The sequence below is a fragment of the Lactuca saligna genome, chromosome 5 (genome assembly GCF_052625555.1).
Source record: "Lactuca saligna cultivar CGN05327 chromosome 5, ASM5262555v1, whole genome shotgun sequence".
Classification (NCBI taxonomy): domain Eukaryota; kingdom Viridiplantae; phylum Streptophyta; class Magnoliopsida; order Asterales; family Asteraceae; genus Lactuca; species Lactuca saligna.
This window is the reverse complement of record NC_136421.1, coordinates 218,517,246-218,532,414: the sequence shown is the minus strand read 5'-3', so window position 1 is coordinate 218,532,414 and position 15,169 is coordinate 218,517,246. Positions and strand designations below refer to the sequence as shown.

Genomic DNA, 15,169 nt, shown 5'->3' with positions numbered 1-15,169 from the left:
GTAACTCAAATTGCAGAACATTTGAAGGTAAGTGAATGACGATTCACTAATTTCCACCATGAAAAACGAAAAAGAAATTTAAGTTTTAAATCTATGAAAACTCCTAGATCCTTTGACATTCATTGAACATTTCAATGGCATGTTTAAATCTCGATATGCCCCTCTTGTTTGTGACTGGGATGCCGAGGATCACAAAGCGGGTGTGAATAACCATGCAAACTACATGGTGCCCTCACATGTTACAATCACCTATTCGATGTGCAGGTAAACCACAGACGCTCCACCGAACTATGACAAACATTGAGTCACCCTTTGCTACCTTTGCTTAGAACCATTTAGTGTGCCGGTAAACCACACACGCTCCACTAACGTCTTCGCAAGGGCACAAAGTGTAATTTCATGGAATTGCATCAATTCACTTTGCCTAAGTAACTAAGATTGGGAATTTGAAAAACATTTAGTTACTTGGTATTTCATTATACTTATAATGGAAGGTTTTGTCCTATCCTACCCGTTCGGCTAACGACCCTCCACTAGTCAAGAGTGCGGTAGGTAAGAGTGGATACCCATTCAATCGTCATTTTATAGGCAATTTCCTTAAACACCCCTTAAAGACCAGCTTCGTGAATGAGGCCTACTAACGGTAAGACTGACTTTTACTCATACATATATATAATGTTAGACTTTTAATGTTATATATATAGTATAGGGTGTATTTTATACTTTTAAAATACTATATGGTTAACTTTAACAATTACACTTTTAATCCAATTAAAAGGTTAACCTAAACTTTTATGGATTTATTAAACCTCTTTTAACTATACTCCTTAATTAATTAATAAAACCATAAGGGTGTGATTTGAACTTTTCAAAACATTACTAGGGTTTTAGAATTTAACATTCTTAATTAAACTTTTAATCAAATTTTAAATTCCAAAACTTGATGGCAAGTTTTGAAACATTTCAAAACATTAGGGTTTTTACTATTTAAATTTCAAAACTTCAAAACTTTTGGGTTCAAATTTAAACTATGAAACCTAAAGGGGAAAATATGAAACCTTTCATAACAACAAGGATCAAATAACAAATAATTTTAAATTAACATTTAATCACATAATTATCCATATTTGATTTATTTAATGATTTCTTGCAAAACAATTTATCAATTTACTCAAAATAATTAATCAATTATCTTATAAGGAAACAATTATCTTGTTAATTGATAATTATCTTTAATTAGATCAAGAATATAGTCATATATATCCTAAAATCGGATTTATATTGATCTAACATGATAAGGTAACTATCCAAATGCAAAAACAGCAAGAAATCCCGAGATAAGCATTATCTGACGCTCGAACTCGCCGAGTACCACACTGTACTCGCCGAGTTGAGGTCTACTCGCCGAGTACACTGTGGTACTCGCCGAGTTCCTCAGCCATAAAGCCCAAAAAACGATTTTCCAGTTATACAATGCATCCATACAATTGAAACCAAGCTAGGCTCTGATACCACTGATGGGTTTTAGTCATAAGACATCCTATGTGCTCATACAAAACCTAATGCTTGGATCTAGGTTTCTCTATTGTACATGCTTTGAATCCAAGACTATAAACCCTAATTCTAACATATGGAAATCTACATTAACATATAATTAGGTTTAAGAACATACCTTGATTGTTATGTAACAATAACAATCACAAATCTCCTTGTATTGACTTTGGAATGCTTAGAGTCACAAGTGTCACTCCTCTAATGGCTCACAAACACCATAAGCAAATGGAGAAGGTATAAAGAGAGAGGTGAGAGGTTAGAATTCGCATCTAGGACCTCTTGGGAAGGGATACACGAATTCATGACCCTAGGGGTGTTTATATAGGTGTAGAGATAGGGTTTCAGTCATTATCCTTATCTAGTTGATTATCCATTAAGCAACCAATAAGATAATCCTTGAATCCTTATCATACTCGAATTCTAAGGCTTTCCAACCTTTAATTCGTCCACCATATAAATAAGATAATCCTTACCTTATTTTGTAACTATCACATAATTACAAATCAGCCCCTCTAGTTTAATTAATTACATTTGATCACAAAACTAATTCTTAATTAATTATTGACCAATATTAATTAAACAAATATGATTTCTCCTTTAATATATTATTCCTATAACATATTAATAAATCATATTATCCTTTCTCTCTTTATTCATTTCTCCAATCAAGTTGCTTTGGTGAAGGCAACCCAAAATGACCATGCACCATCGGGTCAAGTACATACCAAAATAGTTATGGACTTAGACACTAATCCAACAAACCCATGAAGCATTCATCCCAGGTATGTGTTCGGTTCTTCAAGTTAGCCAGGTTGAAGTTTAACTTCTTAATAATTCCTTTGATAAATGTATGTACAAATACATGGAAAGGAGTTACCTACGTGATTGTGAAGTGTAGCCGCATTTCAAGAGGTTGTGGACTTGACCTTGATACAATCATGAGAGGATTGGGACACACGACTTTATAATAGTGTCAAGTTGTATTATGCTAGAAATTCAATAAACTAGTATGTATTTTACTTTCTGGTATTCAAATGGGTTGATGGGTTCAATTCTTAGAACACCCTGATTCTCTAGTGTTTGCAAATGTATGATACTAAGTGGAAATTCAATCTTTTCGATATTTTCATTATGTACTAGTTTGGTTTGTTTGATAAAGTTATGTTTGTTCAAGGGTTACACTAAAATGGGGGAGGATTGTTGGTGATTTTAGTGTCACCATGTCATTTTAAGTAACTGGAACCAACATGTGAGCTAAGGGGCTTCATGATTTGTACTCTAATATATGTACGGGGGTGTGCGAAGTGCACGCATGTATAAGATCGAGTTAGAAGTCGGTCCGACGACTAGTCGGGGGTCCGAGGGCAGCGCCCCCGGGTCCGGGGTTTCCAAAGGGGTAGTGCCCCTTTGGCGGGGTTTAGGGGCAGCGCCCCTAACGGGGTCCAAGGGGTAGAGCCCAACCCTAATGAAACCCTAACGAAACTCGTTAGTTTTTGGTAACCCTAAATCCTCATTAAATCCGGATTGACATTACTTGCTTCCAAAGCAACTAATGACGGCCCAACCCTAATGAAACCCTAATCGTGTTTAATATATAAAGAGCTCTTCCTCTCCAGAAGAGGGTTACAATCTTAAGCTCTCGTTTTCGTCATACTTTCACAGAATCTTCTAGCATATTGGCTTACGTTTTCTGTGCCTATTTATGTAAGTTTCCACTTGGATTATCCTAGGTTGAATTTCTTGTAACCCAAGCATAGGGTAGAAATATCAGTTCGGAAAGTGATATCACGATCCAAATTGGTATCCAGATCTCCACCACAAACCCTAAATTTCCCTACACTTTCTATTGTTTTTTCTTTTTCCAAGCAACACCCTAGGTGCTGATGTCGCTCCTTTTCTATGCAGTTCTCTTCTTTTCTCGTTTTCTCACCTTTAATCTGGTTTGTGGTTATGAAATTAGATTAGGTTTAGGTTTCTTAGAATGTAACCACATTATGTTTCTTTTTGCTGAAATCGAATACTATTTTGCTGAATTTGGTTGTAATAAGTTGATGTTGTTACTAAAATCAGTTGTAACAGAATGAAATTGTTGTTGAAATTTATTGTTGTTAAGTAAAGCCTTTAAATTTGATAAAAGTATTCACGGTGTAAACCTGAAAAAGATAAAATTAAAAAAAAAAGTAAAAACAAAATTGCAAACTTCTAGCTAGCTAATGAACAAGAAAACCATAAAATCTAAGCAGTCAATTACATGAAGGTGTTGAGGGGGAGCAAATGGATCCAATTATTTTATTATATATATTTATTTAAAAATAAAAACTCATAGTAACGATAAGGGTTTTTTGTGTGGGTGGTTCTAGGCCTTTAAGCATATTTAATTACTTAGATTTAACGTTTGTAATGGAAGAAAGTATATCTCAAAGTTCCTAGAAAAGCAGGGAGATATGTGGAGATCAGCAAAAATACTGCTTATTTCAAATCTTATGACCAATTATATCACACTCATTTGAGCTTACAGCATTACAATTAAAAAAGTCCTAAGCTTACAAAGAAAAAGAAAGCCTTAAAATCGACGCAGCCAAACATCAAGATGCTTGGTACCACAAAAAACAAACAACAATGACAACACCACCAAATGAAGATAAATCAAGAACTAGAAACCCCAATACAACCTTAGTTAGACCCACCAAGAACACCCTTGAGTTTCTTAATCTGTGCTACATCAAGGAAAGTAGTCGCCGCCACCAACTCGGTTGGCAATTCATTAGCAAACAGAGCAAAATCAGTAATCTGAAGTCCAGGCACCGCACTACCAAAGCTAACAAACGCCTGAGCGCTACTCTTACCGGAATTTAGCTGAAAGTGAAGCAGCCCTTGTGGGAACACCATTATATCTCCTTTGTTCAACGTCTTAAAGTAAACAGTATTAGCAGAAGATATAAACCCAGCACAAATGGTCCCTTCGATGACAACCAAAAGCTCCGAGGCTCCAGGGTGAGTGTGCATCGGGATAACCCCACCCACGGCTAGGTCCAGCCTGGCAATGGATATTCCGAGCCCATTGACACCCGGAAACTGAGCAGTGAATGCCGGAGTGACAGCAGCTTTGATGAGGTTGGTGGTGTTTCCGGCTTTACCAATCCCGGAGTAAACGAAATCAGCTTCTGTTACTTTCTTAGGGTCTTTGCATGGGAAGCCGGAAGGGGTATCGGATTGTTTCAAATCGGCGACACAGAAGTCCTGAACTGATGCAAACGATGACACAAAGAGAAGAGAAAACACAAGAAGACTAGGGATCAACATTTTGATAGAATGTTTGATTTGGAGTATGTTTTTGTGGGTGTTTGTAATTGAGGTAGAAGGTGAGGGTTATATAGAAGGAGATGAGATAATGGGCAATATGGGTATGGCCATGCATGCAAGGGCCTCACGTGAATGGGGTACCAACAATTAAGAAAGAAAAGCCACAATTTTTTTGTTTATTGTGCATGTGACTGTAAAGTCGTCATACGAGAATAAAATTCCTTTAATGCAGTACATACCCTGCCCAAAATATCAAACAATCTATACGATATTTATCGTCCACCCATTGTCACAACCTTGCGGATTACATAGATAGAAGGTTCAACTAACATAGTCACCTTATAAACTATCTTGACGATGTCTTAACCAGTTAACCTAGTCTACTTGAGCTTAAGACTATGTTAGGCTAGTCGTAAAACTGACTGCTAGCTATGATAAAAATAAATAACATTTATATATTAAAAAATTATCCAATAAGCTAGTTGATGTTTAAGTGAAATTTCTAGTATTTCATAATATATGCTCGATATTATCATGAATTTATCGCATCCGACAAAATAATTCTTCATTTGTGTGCGTCCATATGGATTCCATTCATGCATCCGCAATAAGAGTTTACCAAGAAGCTTGTAAATGTCGGAAAAAAAAAAACTATCATTAGAACTATCAAATATGTACCACATGTTACCAACCAAACCTAGAAAGTTGGGTACTAATATTTTATAGTCAATATATTTAGTTGGTAGTACTGTACCACTTCTATAAATTTGGTACGATAATTGAATTAAAAGTTAAATATAACGGTATTACTGTATTTTATATATATATATATATATATATATATATATATATATATATATATATATATATATATATATTGTCAGCTGTCAATCAGGGGTATAGGGCAAACGGTGGCCCGTGCAACCCTTGACTTTTCCAGACGCAGTGTAAAAACTTTTGAAACTCTTTTTTTTCTATTATTGTGTAATTTCTAACTTTTCCGTGCAACTCCTATTATGAAATCATACGTCCTCCCCTACTATCAATTGTGTTTACTGTTAACAATATAAAAACATGATATTAACTATTAGTCGCAGTGGATAATTATTACCACATTAAATATAAAAACTAAAAAGTTCTTAATACAATTTATTAGTAACTAAAATAGTTAATTATATTACTAGACTAGAAATTATTTCATGTTGTTGTTGGTCTTTAACTATTATAATTGAAAATTATAATTTTTTTTGGTAATATACCATTAATAATTTGTACCATCCAAACTTGTTGATAAGTAAACAAGTTGGTAATATACCATTAATAATTTATACCAAAAAAAAATTGTTTGTAGCGAAATAGCAAAAATTTTGTATCTAACTATAGTTGCGTTGGAATGATACACTCTTTGAGTAAAAATAAACTAGTTCAGCCCTAATTATCATAAAAGTATATTCACTTTGTAAATTTACAAGTCATGACATACGGAGCTTTTTCACAATTTTAATTATATTAAATTTGTTTTCATATGTGGGAATTATAAATAAGATAGATATCTTGAGCTTTTTTCATTTTATCTTATACGAACACCATATAAAACAAATTGCGGATAGTAATATCAAATAAATGCGACGGGAATTAATTAGTCGGAGACACATGAGAATAGCCGATGATTATTAAGAAGATGATAGAAAACGACCGTGAATTAATTAGTCTTCTCATGATTCCGACAGAATTTTGGAAAGTTAACGAAAGTAAATATATTAATTAAAAGAGAAATCAAATATACTCTTATTTTTTTTTAGGGATAATGACTTAAAAGGGAAATATATTCTTTGATTTCTATATATTTGGTCATTGAGTTTATTTTTTGTTCATATTTACTCTTTCAACTTGTTAAACTGTACATATTCAGCCCTTATGACCGGTTATTTCAAATTAGCTGGTAAAAATGTCTTAATAGGGTAATATATTTCTTATTTTGTACACATTTAGTCTTTAATATTTATGTACACATTTAATCCTTAATTTTTTTTGTTGCAAAATAATTTTTTTTTTTTGTTTTTGTACTCATTCAATACTTATGAATATTTTCTTTAAGTTTTTCTCACAACATCTTATATGGAACAATCATTAACGAGATGTTTTAGGCTTTTAATGTTATGTTCATCGCAATCTCAACTACTTTGTTGCTTAATTCATATGTTTTGAACGTCATAATTTTTTCATACTATCTTGGATTTTAACGATCTTTATATATATATGTGTTTGTATTTCAGTCTACTACAACTTTTGTTTAGATTACTACCGTTAAAAAGTAATATATTTTTTAATTACGATCTTTATATCCATACGTTTTTTATTAATGCATGTATGGATGTTTTTTTTTATAAAATCGTAAGTAAAAACATATTATATTTTAACAGAAGTAATCTTAACGAAAATTATAGCAGACTTAAAAAACGAACACGTAGATCTAAAGATCGTTAAAATCAGATATTATATGAAGAAGTTATGACGTTCGGAATACAAAACCTAAGCCAAACCACAAGACATATGCAACCAAACAGTCGATGCCGCGATGAACACAAGCATCAACAACCCCAAACACCTCATCAATTAGGGACGGTCGCAGGATTTGGTAGTAAGTGTTGCCAAAAAAAAGAAAAAAAATTTAACGAAAAATATCGAAAAATTTACACTGCATACAGAAAAAGCAGAGGTTGTCGGTGCCACTGCAGGAACCCAAAGAGAACCGTCCCTGTCATCAATGATAGTCTCATGTTAGATGTCGTGAGAAAAACCCCAAATAAATCATTCATAAGTACTGAATTTGTACAAAAACAAAAAATGACTTATTTTGAAACAAAAAAAATATATATTAAGGACTAAATGTGTATAAAATATTAAGGACTAAATATGTACAAAATGAAAAATATATTATCCTAATAAATCATTTTCCCAGCTAACTTGGAGTAACCGGTCATAATGACTGGATGTGTACAACTTAACAAGTTGAAGGGGTAGATGTGGATGAAAAAAAACTCAGTAATCAAATGTGTACAAATGGAAAAATATATTACCCATTTTAAGTCATTATCCCTATTTTTTATTGCTACATATCTTCCTACTTGGAAGATCAATAAAAATATCAAAATCAAAACTGGAAATTATTGAATTTTGTATGTCATTATTTTATATAAATAAAAATTTGATAGAAACAAAAGACAAGATATTTAATTTTTCTAATTAAAAGATGGAATATTCTTGATAAATTCCATGTGAAGATGAGCTAAGAGATATTTTCAAGAAAATATCAAAGAGCATATGGACCAAGCATGACAAAAGATATTTTTTTACAACCAGAAAGATCTACAAGCAAAAGCAACTTTTGTCATTTTGGAAGACGTACAATCGAAAGAAAATGTGTGGATCTCGTACGTTGCCTATCCTTTTGGGCATATCCATTAGTGTAAAAAAAACCAAAAAAACAAAACAAAAATGTACAGTTACAAGAGGGATGTGCATAAAACCAAGTTACTATTTTTAAATGGTTTATGAAATTTTGGGTAAAATGTTCCAAGAGTATTACATTAAACAATTTTTTTATCCTATAATATAAGTCTAGAAGTTGAGGTTTAAAATTTCATACAGAATGTTCAATTTTTATACGCCCAACTTGTTAGTGTTGTTAGGTCTACCTTTTTTTTTCAAATTAAATTATAAAGTCCATGTATGGGCCCTTATCCCTAGGCTATGAATAATCCATGATGGCGCTCATTAAATAGGATATATGATCCAAAGAAATAAGCCAATAGGCTAATTACAATGGTCCCTGTAAGAGCATGCATATAAGTATTTTCAACAGTCTTGTAAATCAAATTTGAAAGCCCAAGAAAGCTGTAAGGTTATATTCACATGACCACATCGAATCTTGCAAGGGGTTTGCTTTTTCAAGAATTGAGCACACCTACATATACATACATATTAAAAAGTTAAGAACATTAGATTCAACCTGCATAAGCATTGATTAGCCATGTAATGTATCCAAATGAGTATTAACATGAAGGCAAACAATCCAACCATATAGATGAAGTTAAGATTTAACTTATTGAAACCCATTAATTCAAAATAGTCAATCAGTCAACAAACTATACTTTTTAGTTTTAAAACAATAAAGAACTGTTCATATAGTTTCTTAAAGGTATGACCTCATCATCAAAAAAGAAGGATCATGAATCTTTTCAACTAGGTGTTATCAACTACTGTTCCAAAAAAACAATATGAATTTCTAAAATGTACAATCTTTTTGAACATTAAAACCGTTTTATTTCAATCTTATATTATCCGGGCAAAGATTGTATATATGGTGACTGAATACCTGAAGGATTTCGGTTGTTTTGTTTATGAACTCTATGAACCACTTTGCATCAAAGAATCCTCATGGTGAGATAATATGTGATTTAGAGCATTCATAATTGTAAGTTTAATGAGAGCGTTGAATGAGGTGGCAAGTCTATATATCATTCAATTGATGAAACTCTATCATTGTGAGATGTCACCTTGACATTCGATGGATTTGGAGTTCAATGACCATTGAACTCTTCAATTGAAAAAATAAAACTTTTGAATTCTTAAATATTTACTATAAATTATATTTTGTAACATTTTATTAACCTTTGTAGAGTTCAATGTATTACGAAAAAAATGATAAAGTTATATGAATTGTAGAAAGGTGATGTGACAATCCATTGAACTCTATTGATTTCAATGCATTGTGGATGCCCTTAGGTTCAATCCGATCATAAATTTTGTGTATTATGTTTTTGAGGGTAGTTATATCAATAACGTATTGAGATGTTGTTTTGCTCCGACTCCACTTCCACTTATACATTAAAGGCAAGAAATAACATGTTTTTATTTTTTGCTTAGCATAGCATCCGACTTTTATTTCTTCCAGCTACATAATTGTAGTTTGAAAAATCTACACGGTTATAAGATTGTTAACAAACTAAAACGTTTTTAGAGCGAAATAACTAAGGATTTTTATCATCTTCTAAATTTGAAAATTACTAGGTCTGACTTTGCAAAAGTGAATCATAGCTATAGTAATTGACAATATAATAATTGACAAGTGAGTAGTACTCTTCACCTTTGATTACATGGATCACTATCATGACCCATCCTAGGGATGAGCATGGGTCGGTTTGGGTTGGTTTTTGGCTAAAACAAAACCAAACCGTAGAAAGTCGGTTTTTCGGTTTTTAAAACCATATAGGTTCGGTTTTTGCATGAGTCGGTTTTTCGGTTTTCCGGGTTGGGTTTATGGGTTTTTAGTTTTAAACCGTGGGTTTATGAGCTTCTGTTTTTTTTTTTTTTTTTTTTTTTTTTTTTTTTTTTTTTTTTTTTCTAGTTTTTGGGTTCAAACCTAGTGAAAATACGATGCAATAAATAGTATTGTAACTACTTTAAATATACTAAAATAAATAGTACGAATTCTAGTATTATAAAAGCATAAAATTGTTCAAAAGATCAAAGTTTAACACCAATAACAGTTTGTTGAAAATAAACATAAAATATTAAAGAGATAAAGTCTAAAGTCTAAAACTAAAAATTTAAATCATAATATAAATAATATATATGTGAGTCGGTTCGGTTTTAATGGACAGTTTTATACGTCAAAACCGAACCAAACCGTTATTTTTCGGTTTTTGTAAAATTCAAACCCAAACCGTCGGTTATTGTTTTGGTTTTGGTTTTTCGGTTTCGGTTATGTCGATTTTTTTCGGTTTTTCGGTTTTTGCTCACTAACCCATCCTTCCTAATAAATGAAAATAATTTTATCACGTATCTTTTTTTTTTTTCTTTAGTTTGCCAAACGTCAATTTGTGGTAATTTAGAGATATATATTTTCTAGTTGTTACTTTTCATTTACTTCATTTTTCATTTTCCTATATGGTCAATTTAGTTTCCATAAATTAAATATACCATAATAACTATAATAATTTTAAATTTCGAAATTCAATTTCAGTTTCTAATAAATTACAGTTTAAACCTTAGTATGTAACATTTTGTTATAATTAACATGTTTAGTACACATGTCTGATAACTAAACATGTAATTTTAATTTATTTTTTTCCGCATGTTTATTTTTTCTTGAACTTTTTTTCTTATAATTTTCACTTATTTCAAATTTCAAGTTTCAAATATAAATAAACTTTCCGTTTACTCATTCGTATCTAATATTTTCTTTTAATCAACCCGTATAGTATACGAGTCTCACACCTAGTAGACAATATTAACACAAGAACTGAGATTTCAAAACAAGTTTCTTCATCCCAAGAAAGAAATTATAGAGAAACTTTCAAAAGAACATACAAAATTATCAATAGTGAATATGCAAAAAGAAATACTTATTTCATTCATAAGCAAACTTTCACATTAATCAATAAAACACATATCATAAGCTACATATTACATATCAATTATAAGCATTATAACCAGAAACAACTACATGCGTGACAACCTCTCAAGATTCCCATTTCCTTTCTCAAGTGAAGGGTAATCAGTGTACCCTACAACAGGATCATGTGTATAAAAACTAGCCCTAACATACCTATTCAAAGGTGCATTAACCTTAAGTCTCAAAACCAAATCCGGATTCGATATAAAAAGCCTTCCATAAGCCACCAAATCAGCATCCCCTTTAGCCACAGCTTCAATCCCAAGCTCTCTATTATACCCACCACTACAAACAAAAGTTCCCATAAATGCCCTTCTCCATATCTTCATCAACTCAGCAACTTCCTCTTCACTTCCATGGCTTCCAGCTTCTGTTTGACCATAAGCCGTGTACCTTGGTTGAGTCACATGAATATAAGTCAACTTTGACCCTAATTCAACCTGAAGTTTATTCAGCCCTTCAATTACTTCAAGCCCTAAGCTACGTGGGTCAGAATCCATGGCGTCTAAATGGTCAATAGCTGGTGAGATTCTAACACCAACTTTATCTGCACCAATGGCTGTAGCTATCGATTTCACCACTTTCAGTAAGAATTTGCATCGGTTTGCTAAAGATCCACCATATTCATCTGTTCGATTATTGATGCCATCTTTCATGAATTGATCGAGAAGGTAACCATGGGCTCCATGAATCTCGATTCCATCAAAACCTGCTTCAATGGCGTTAACGGCTGCCAGACGATAGTCTTCCACCACCTCCGGTATTTCATGGGTGGCGAGTGGTCGAGGGTTTGGATATTGAGCGTGGGTCCCATCTGGCATTAAAATTCTCCATTTTTTCGATATGGGTTTGCTCGTAGATGATATTGGTGCAACCCCATTAGGTTGATATACTGTTTGTTCAACACAACGATCACTTTCGATTCGAATTTAGGTTCAAAATGTAGAGATTTTGAGAAGTATCGATGGAAGAAAGCGTACCTTGGTGGGATGCTCTGCCGACATGCCATAATTGACAAAAGATCACAGCACCTTTTTCATGAACTGCATCCACGACTTTCTTCCAAGCTTCAACTTGTTCTTGATTAAATATACCTGGTACGTGAGGGAACCTGATCAACAAAGTGGGGTTTTTTTACCAGAAAGATCGTTAATTTTGGCATTATAATGATCGATGAATAAAAGTGTATTGCTAAACGAAATGGGTTTTTTACATTAAGAATCAAAATTGAATCTTTAACTTTAGAACACAAGGAGCTTATATCATTGTTTAATGGTTCATAAGATCCACATTATGCATCTACTCTAACTATAAAGTACAAGGGCTAGCAACGAAAAAACACATTTTTTTAGTCATAAAGACTTTATAAAGTGTTTATAAAGAAAATGTGACTTTAATAATGGTGTGTCTTTAATAATAGTCTATACTGCAAGTCCCACAAAGCACTATGAAAGGAATTAAGACTTGCCACGTGGCGGCTTGATGTGGTTTGTCGCGGTGAATTATGTTGGAATGTTGATTTACTAAAACACCCTTGAAGATAAAAAGGAATAACGAAATTACCCGGCGGAGGTAGGAGAGATCATTGTCCCCTCCGTGATGAGAAACCCACCGGCGGTTGCTCTCTGTCTGTAATACTCCACCAGAGCTTGATTCGGTATACTGTTTAACGCCCTACACCTTGTCATCGGAGCTAACACCACCCTGCAACCAAAACGCGGTATACTCATCGGTCAAGACAGGATCAAGCTCAAATTCTGAAGGATATTTTAGGGGGAAATGAAGTGTGAAAAGAAGGTGAAGAGAAGAAAAGATCGAAACAACGGACCTGTGAGAGAGATTGAACTTGCCCATCTTGAATGGAGAAAAGAGAGTTGGGTTGTCGGCAGACGGCGGTGTTTCAGCCATTATTTGGTTGGGATCGGAGATCTGAATGCGATGAGTAGCTGAGAGGATCAGAAGATGACAGGAATAAGACGATGGGTGATGACGGAATATAAATATAAGTGAGAAAACGTTGAGGTTGACTATTGATAATCGAAATCAATTCTCAAAGCAGATCACCAATTTAGACAACGTTTTATACATGGAATGATTTTGATATAGCGAGAACCTACCGCCTTCCTAAAAAAAAATCAATCAAATTGGCGAAATTATTAAAAAGACAAAACTCCAAATTTGGTGCTTGTGGTTTGTAAAAAACTTTGGATAGGATCCAAAAAGTTTTCGATTTGCATGGTTTTACCCTTCTAGTTTATTTTTTACATTATTTTTACAATTTATAATGTTTTTATAATTAAAAAATAAAAAGAAATTAAAAAAAATATACAACCCACCATACCGTCTATCTCTCTCTCACACTCTCTCCCCTCTCTCCCTCTCCCCCCCCCTCTCTCTCTCTCTCCTCCTTTTCTTCTTCTTCTTCTTCTTCTTTTTTTTCTTCTTCTTTAAAACCTGCAACAAAACACAAATCCACTTAAATATTGAGTGTAAGCTTCATTGCAGCCCACTATTCCTCTCTCCTATTTTCTTCGTCGGAAAACCCAAATAAAAAAAAAGACCCAACGGGGATTACCACCTCTAACCTACAATTGGATCAAAAACTCCCACCATTACATATTCAAAATCAATCTCCAAATGTTCCAGGGATATTGGTTTTACGTTTCCTTCAAACAAATCGAGCTGTCAAAAAATCAACAAAAACTTACCTTAAAAGCTTCAATCCATCAGTTTTGCATTCATCAATGTAATCCTACAGAAACCCAACTCAGTTTAACACCAACTGATTCAATCATGCTTACATCTACACACCACAGTCAGGGATTCCACCTGATAAAAATGCATAAAAGCTCATGGGTTTTCAGAATATGCATCATGAAGTGGGTGATTCTAATGTTTATAAAATTCAATCATCTATTCTTCATCAGTAATATGCATAAAGAAAACTCCCAATTCCTCATTAATAAACACGAATTGCTCAAATTGAACAAAAGTTGTAGAAATTGAAACTCACAAAGTCTTTGAGATAATGAATGGATCCCAGAAAATCTCTTCACCAGAAAATCTACACCCAACCACATAATAATAAACACCAATTGTAGAAATTGAAAATCAAAATTCTAAGCTAACCTAGAAATTTTCAAAAAACACAAAATTAAATCTAAAATGGAACCTTAGAAGATTTCGATGGCTGGGGGAAAGATATTAGTAGACTGTTACAAGTTAACACATTTCAAGCTGTCGAATTTGCTATTGGATTTACCGTTGTCGTATCGAGGTTTTGGTCTAGATGGCAGGCTTCAAGCTCTAAAACGTAAACCCATTGGCTCGAGAAGAATAAGGGGGAATGGAGGCAGCGAGGTAAGAAACTTACCGGCGAGAAGGGTCGACGACTATTGTAGGGCATCTTGATGGGAAATGAGGTGATAGTTATGGAAACGAATTGATCATGGAAGTCTTTTTGATGTGAGAGAGAAAGAGAGAGAGAGAGAGAGAGAGAGAGAGAAAGAGAGAGAGAGAAATATGTGGGGTGGGTATTGTCTGGTCAAATGGTCATGCCTGTTTTTTTTTTTTTTAAATATTAAAACAATCAAAATAAACAAAGAAAATGTAAAAAAGAAATAATAAGGGCAAAATAGTCTTTTCATATTTATTTGGACCAAATTCACGAAAAAGTTTTGATTTTGGACCTTCTATGCAAATCGAAAACTTTTTGAACCCTATCCAAAGTTTTTTGCAAACCACAAGGACTAAATTTGCAGTTTTGTCTATTAAAAAAAGAAATTTTCAAAAAGAAATCTTATTCTCATACACACACAAACACACACACACACACACATATATATATATATA

The 15,169-nt window shown here is 33.2% G+C and overlaps 2 protein-coding genes across 3 annotated transcripts; both read right to left on the bottom strand.

The window, feature by feature from the left end:
- Positions 1 to 4,005: 4,005 nt before the first annotated feature.
- Positions 4,006 to 4,922, bottom strand: LOC145044954 (auxin-binding protein ABP20-like). Its single transcript, XM_078993315.1, has one exon. The coding sequence runs from the start codon at positions 4,855 to 4,857 to the stop codon at positions 4,228 to 4,230; it is 630 nt and encodes a 209-aa protein (XP_078849441.1). The 5' UTR covers positions 4,858 to 4,922; the 3' UTR covers positions 4,006 to 4,227.
- Positions 4,923 to 11,252: 6,330 nt separating this feature from the next.
- OPR3 (oxophytodienoate-reductase 3) lies at positions 11,253 to 13,407 on the bottom strand. Of its 2 annotated transcripts, XM_078993312.1 has the most exons (4): positions 13,146 to 13,407; positions 12,881 to 13,021; positions 12,298 to 12,428; positions 11,253 to 12,209 (listed from the first exon to the last, which is right to left on the bottom strand). In XM_078993312.1, exons 1-4 carry the CDS (start codon positions 13,223 to 13,225, stop codon positions 11,365 to 11,367), a joined length of 1,197 nt encoding a protein of 398 aa, XP_078849438.1. In that variant the 5' UTR covers positions 13,226 to 13,407; the 3' UTR covers positions 11,253 to 11,364. The 2 variants fall into 2 exon arrangements, with proteins under 2 accessions (XP_078849438.1, XP_078849439.1); XM_078993313.1 differs by lacking the exons at positions 12,881 to 13,021; positions 13,146 to 13,407 and adding an exon at positions 12,531 to 12,860.
- Between the last annotated feature and the right edge of the window lie 1,762 nt (positions 13,408 to 15,169).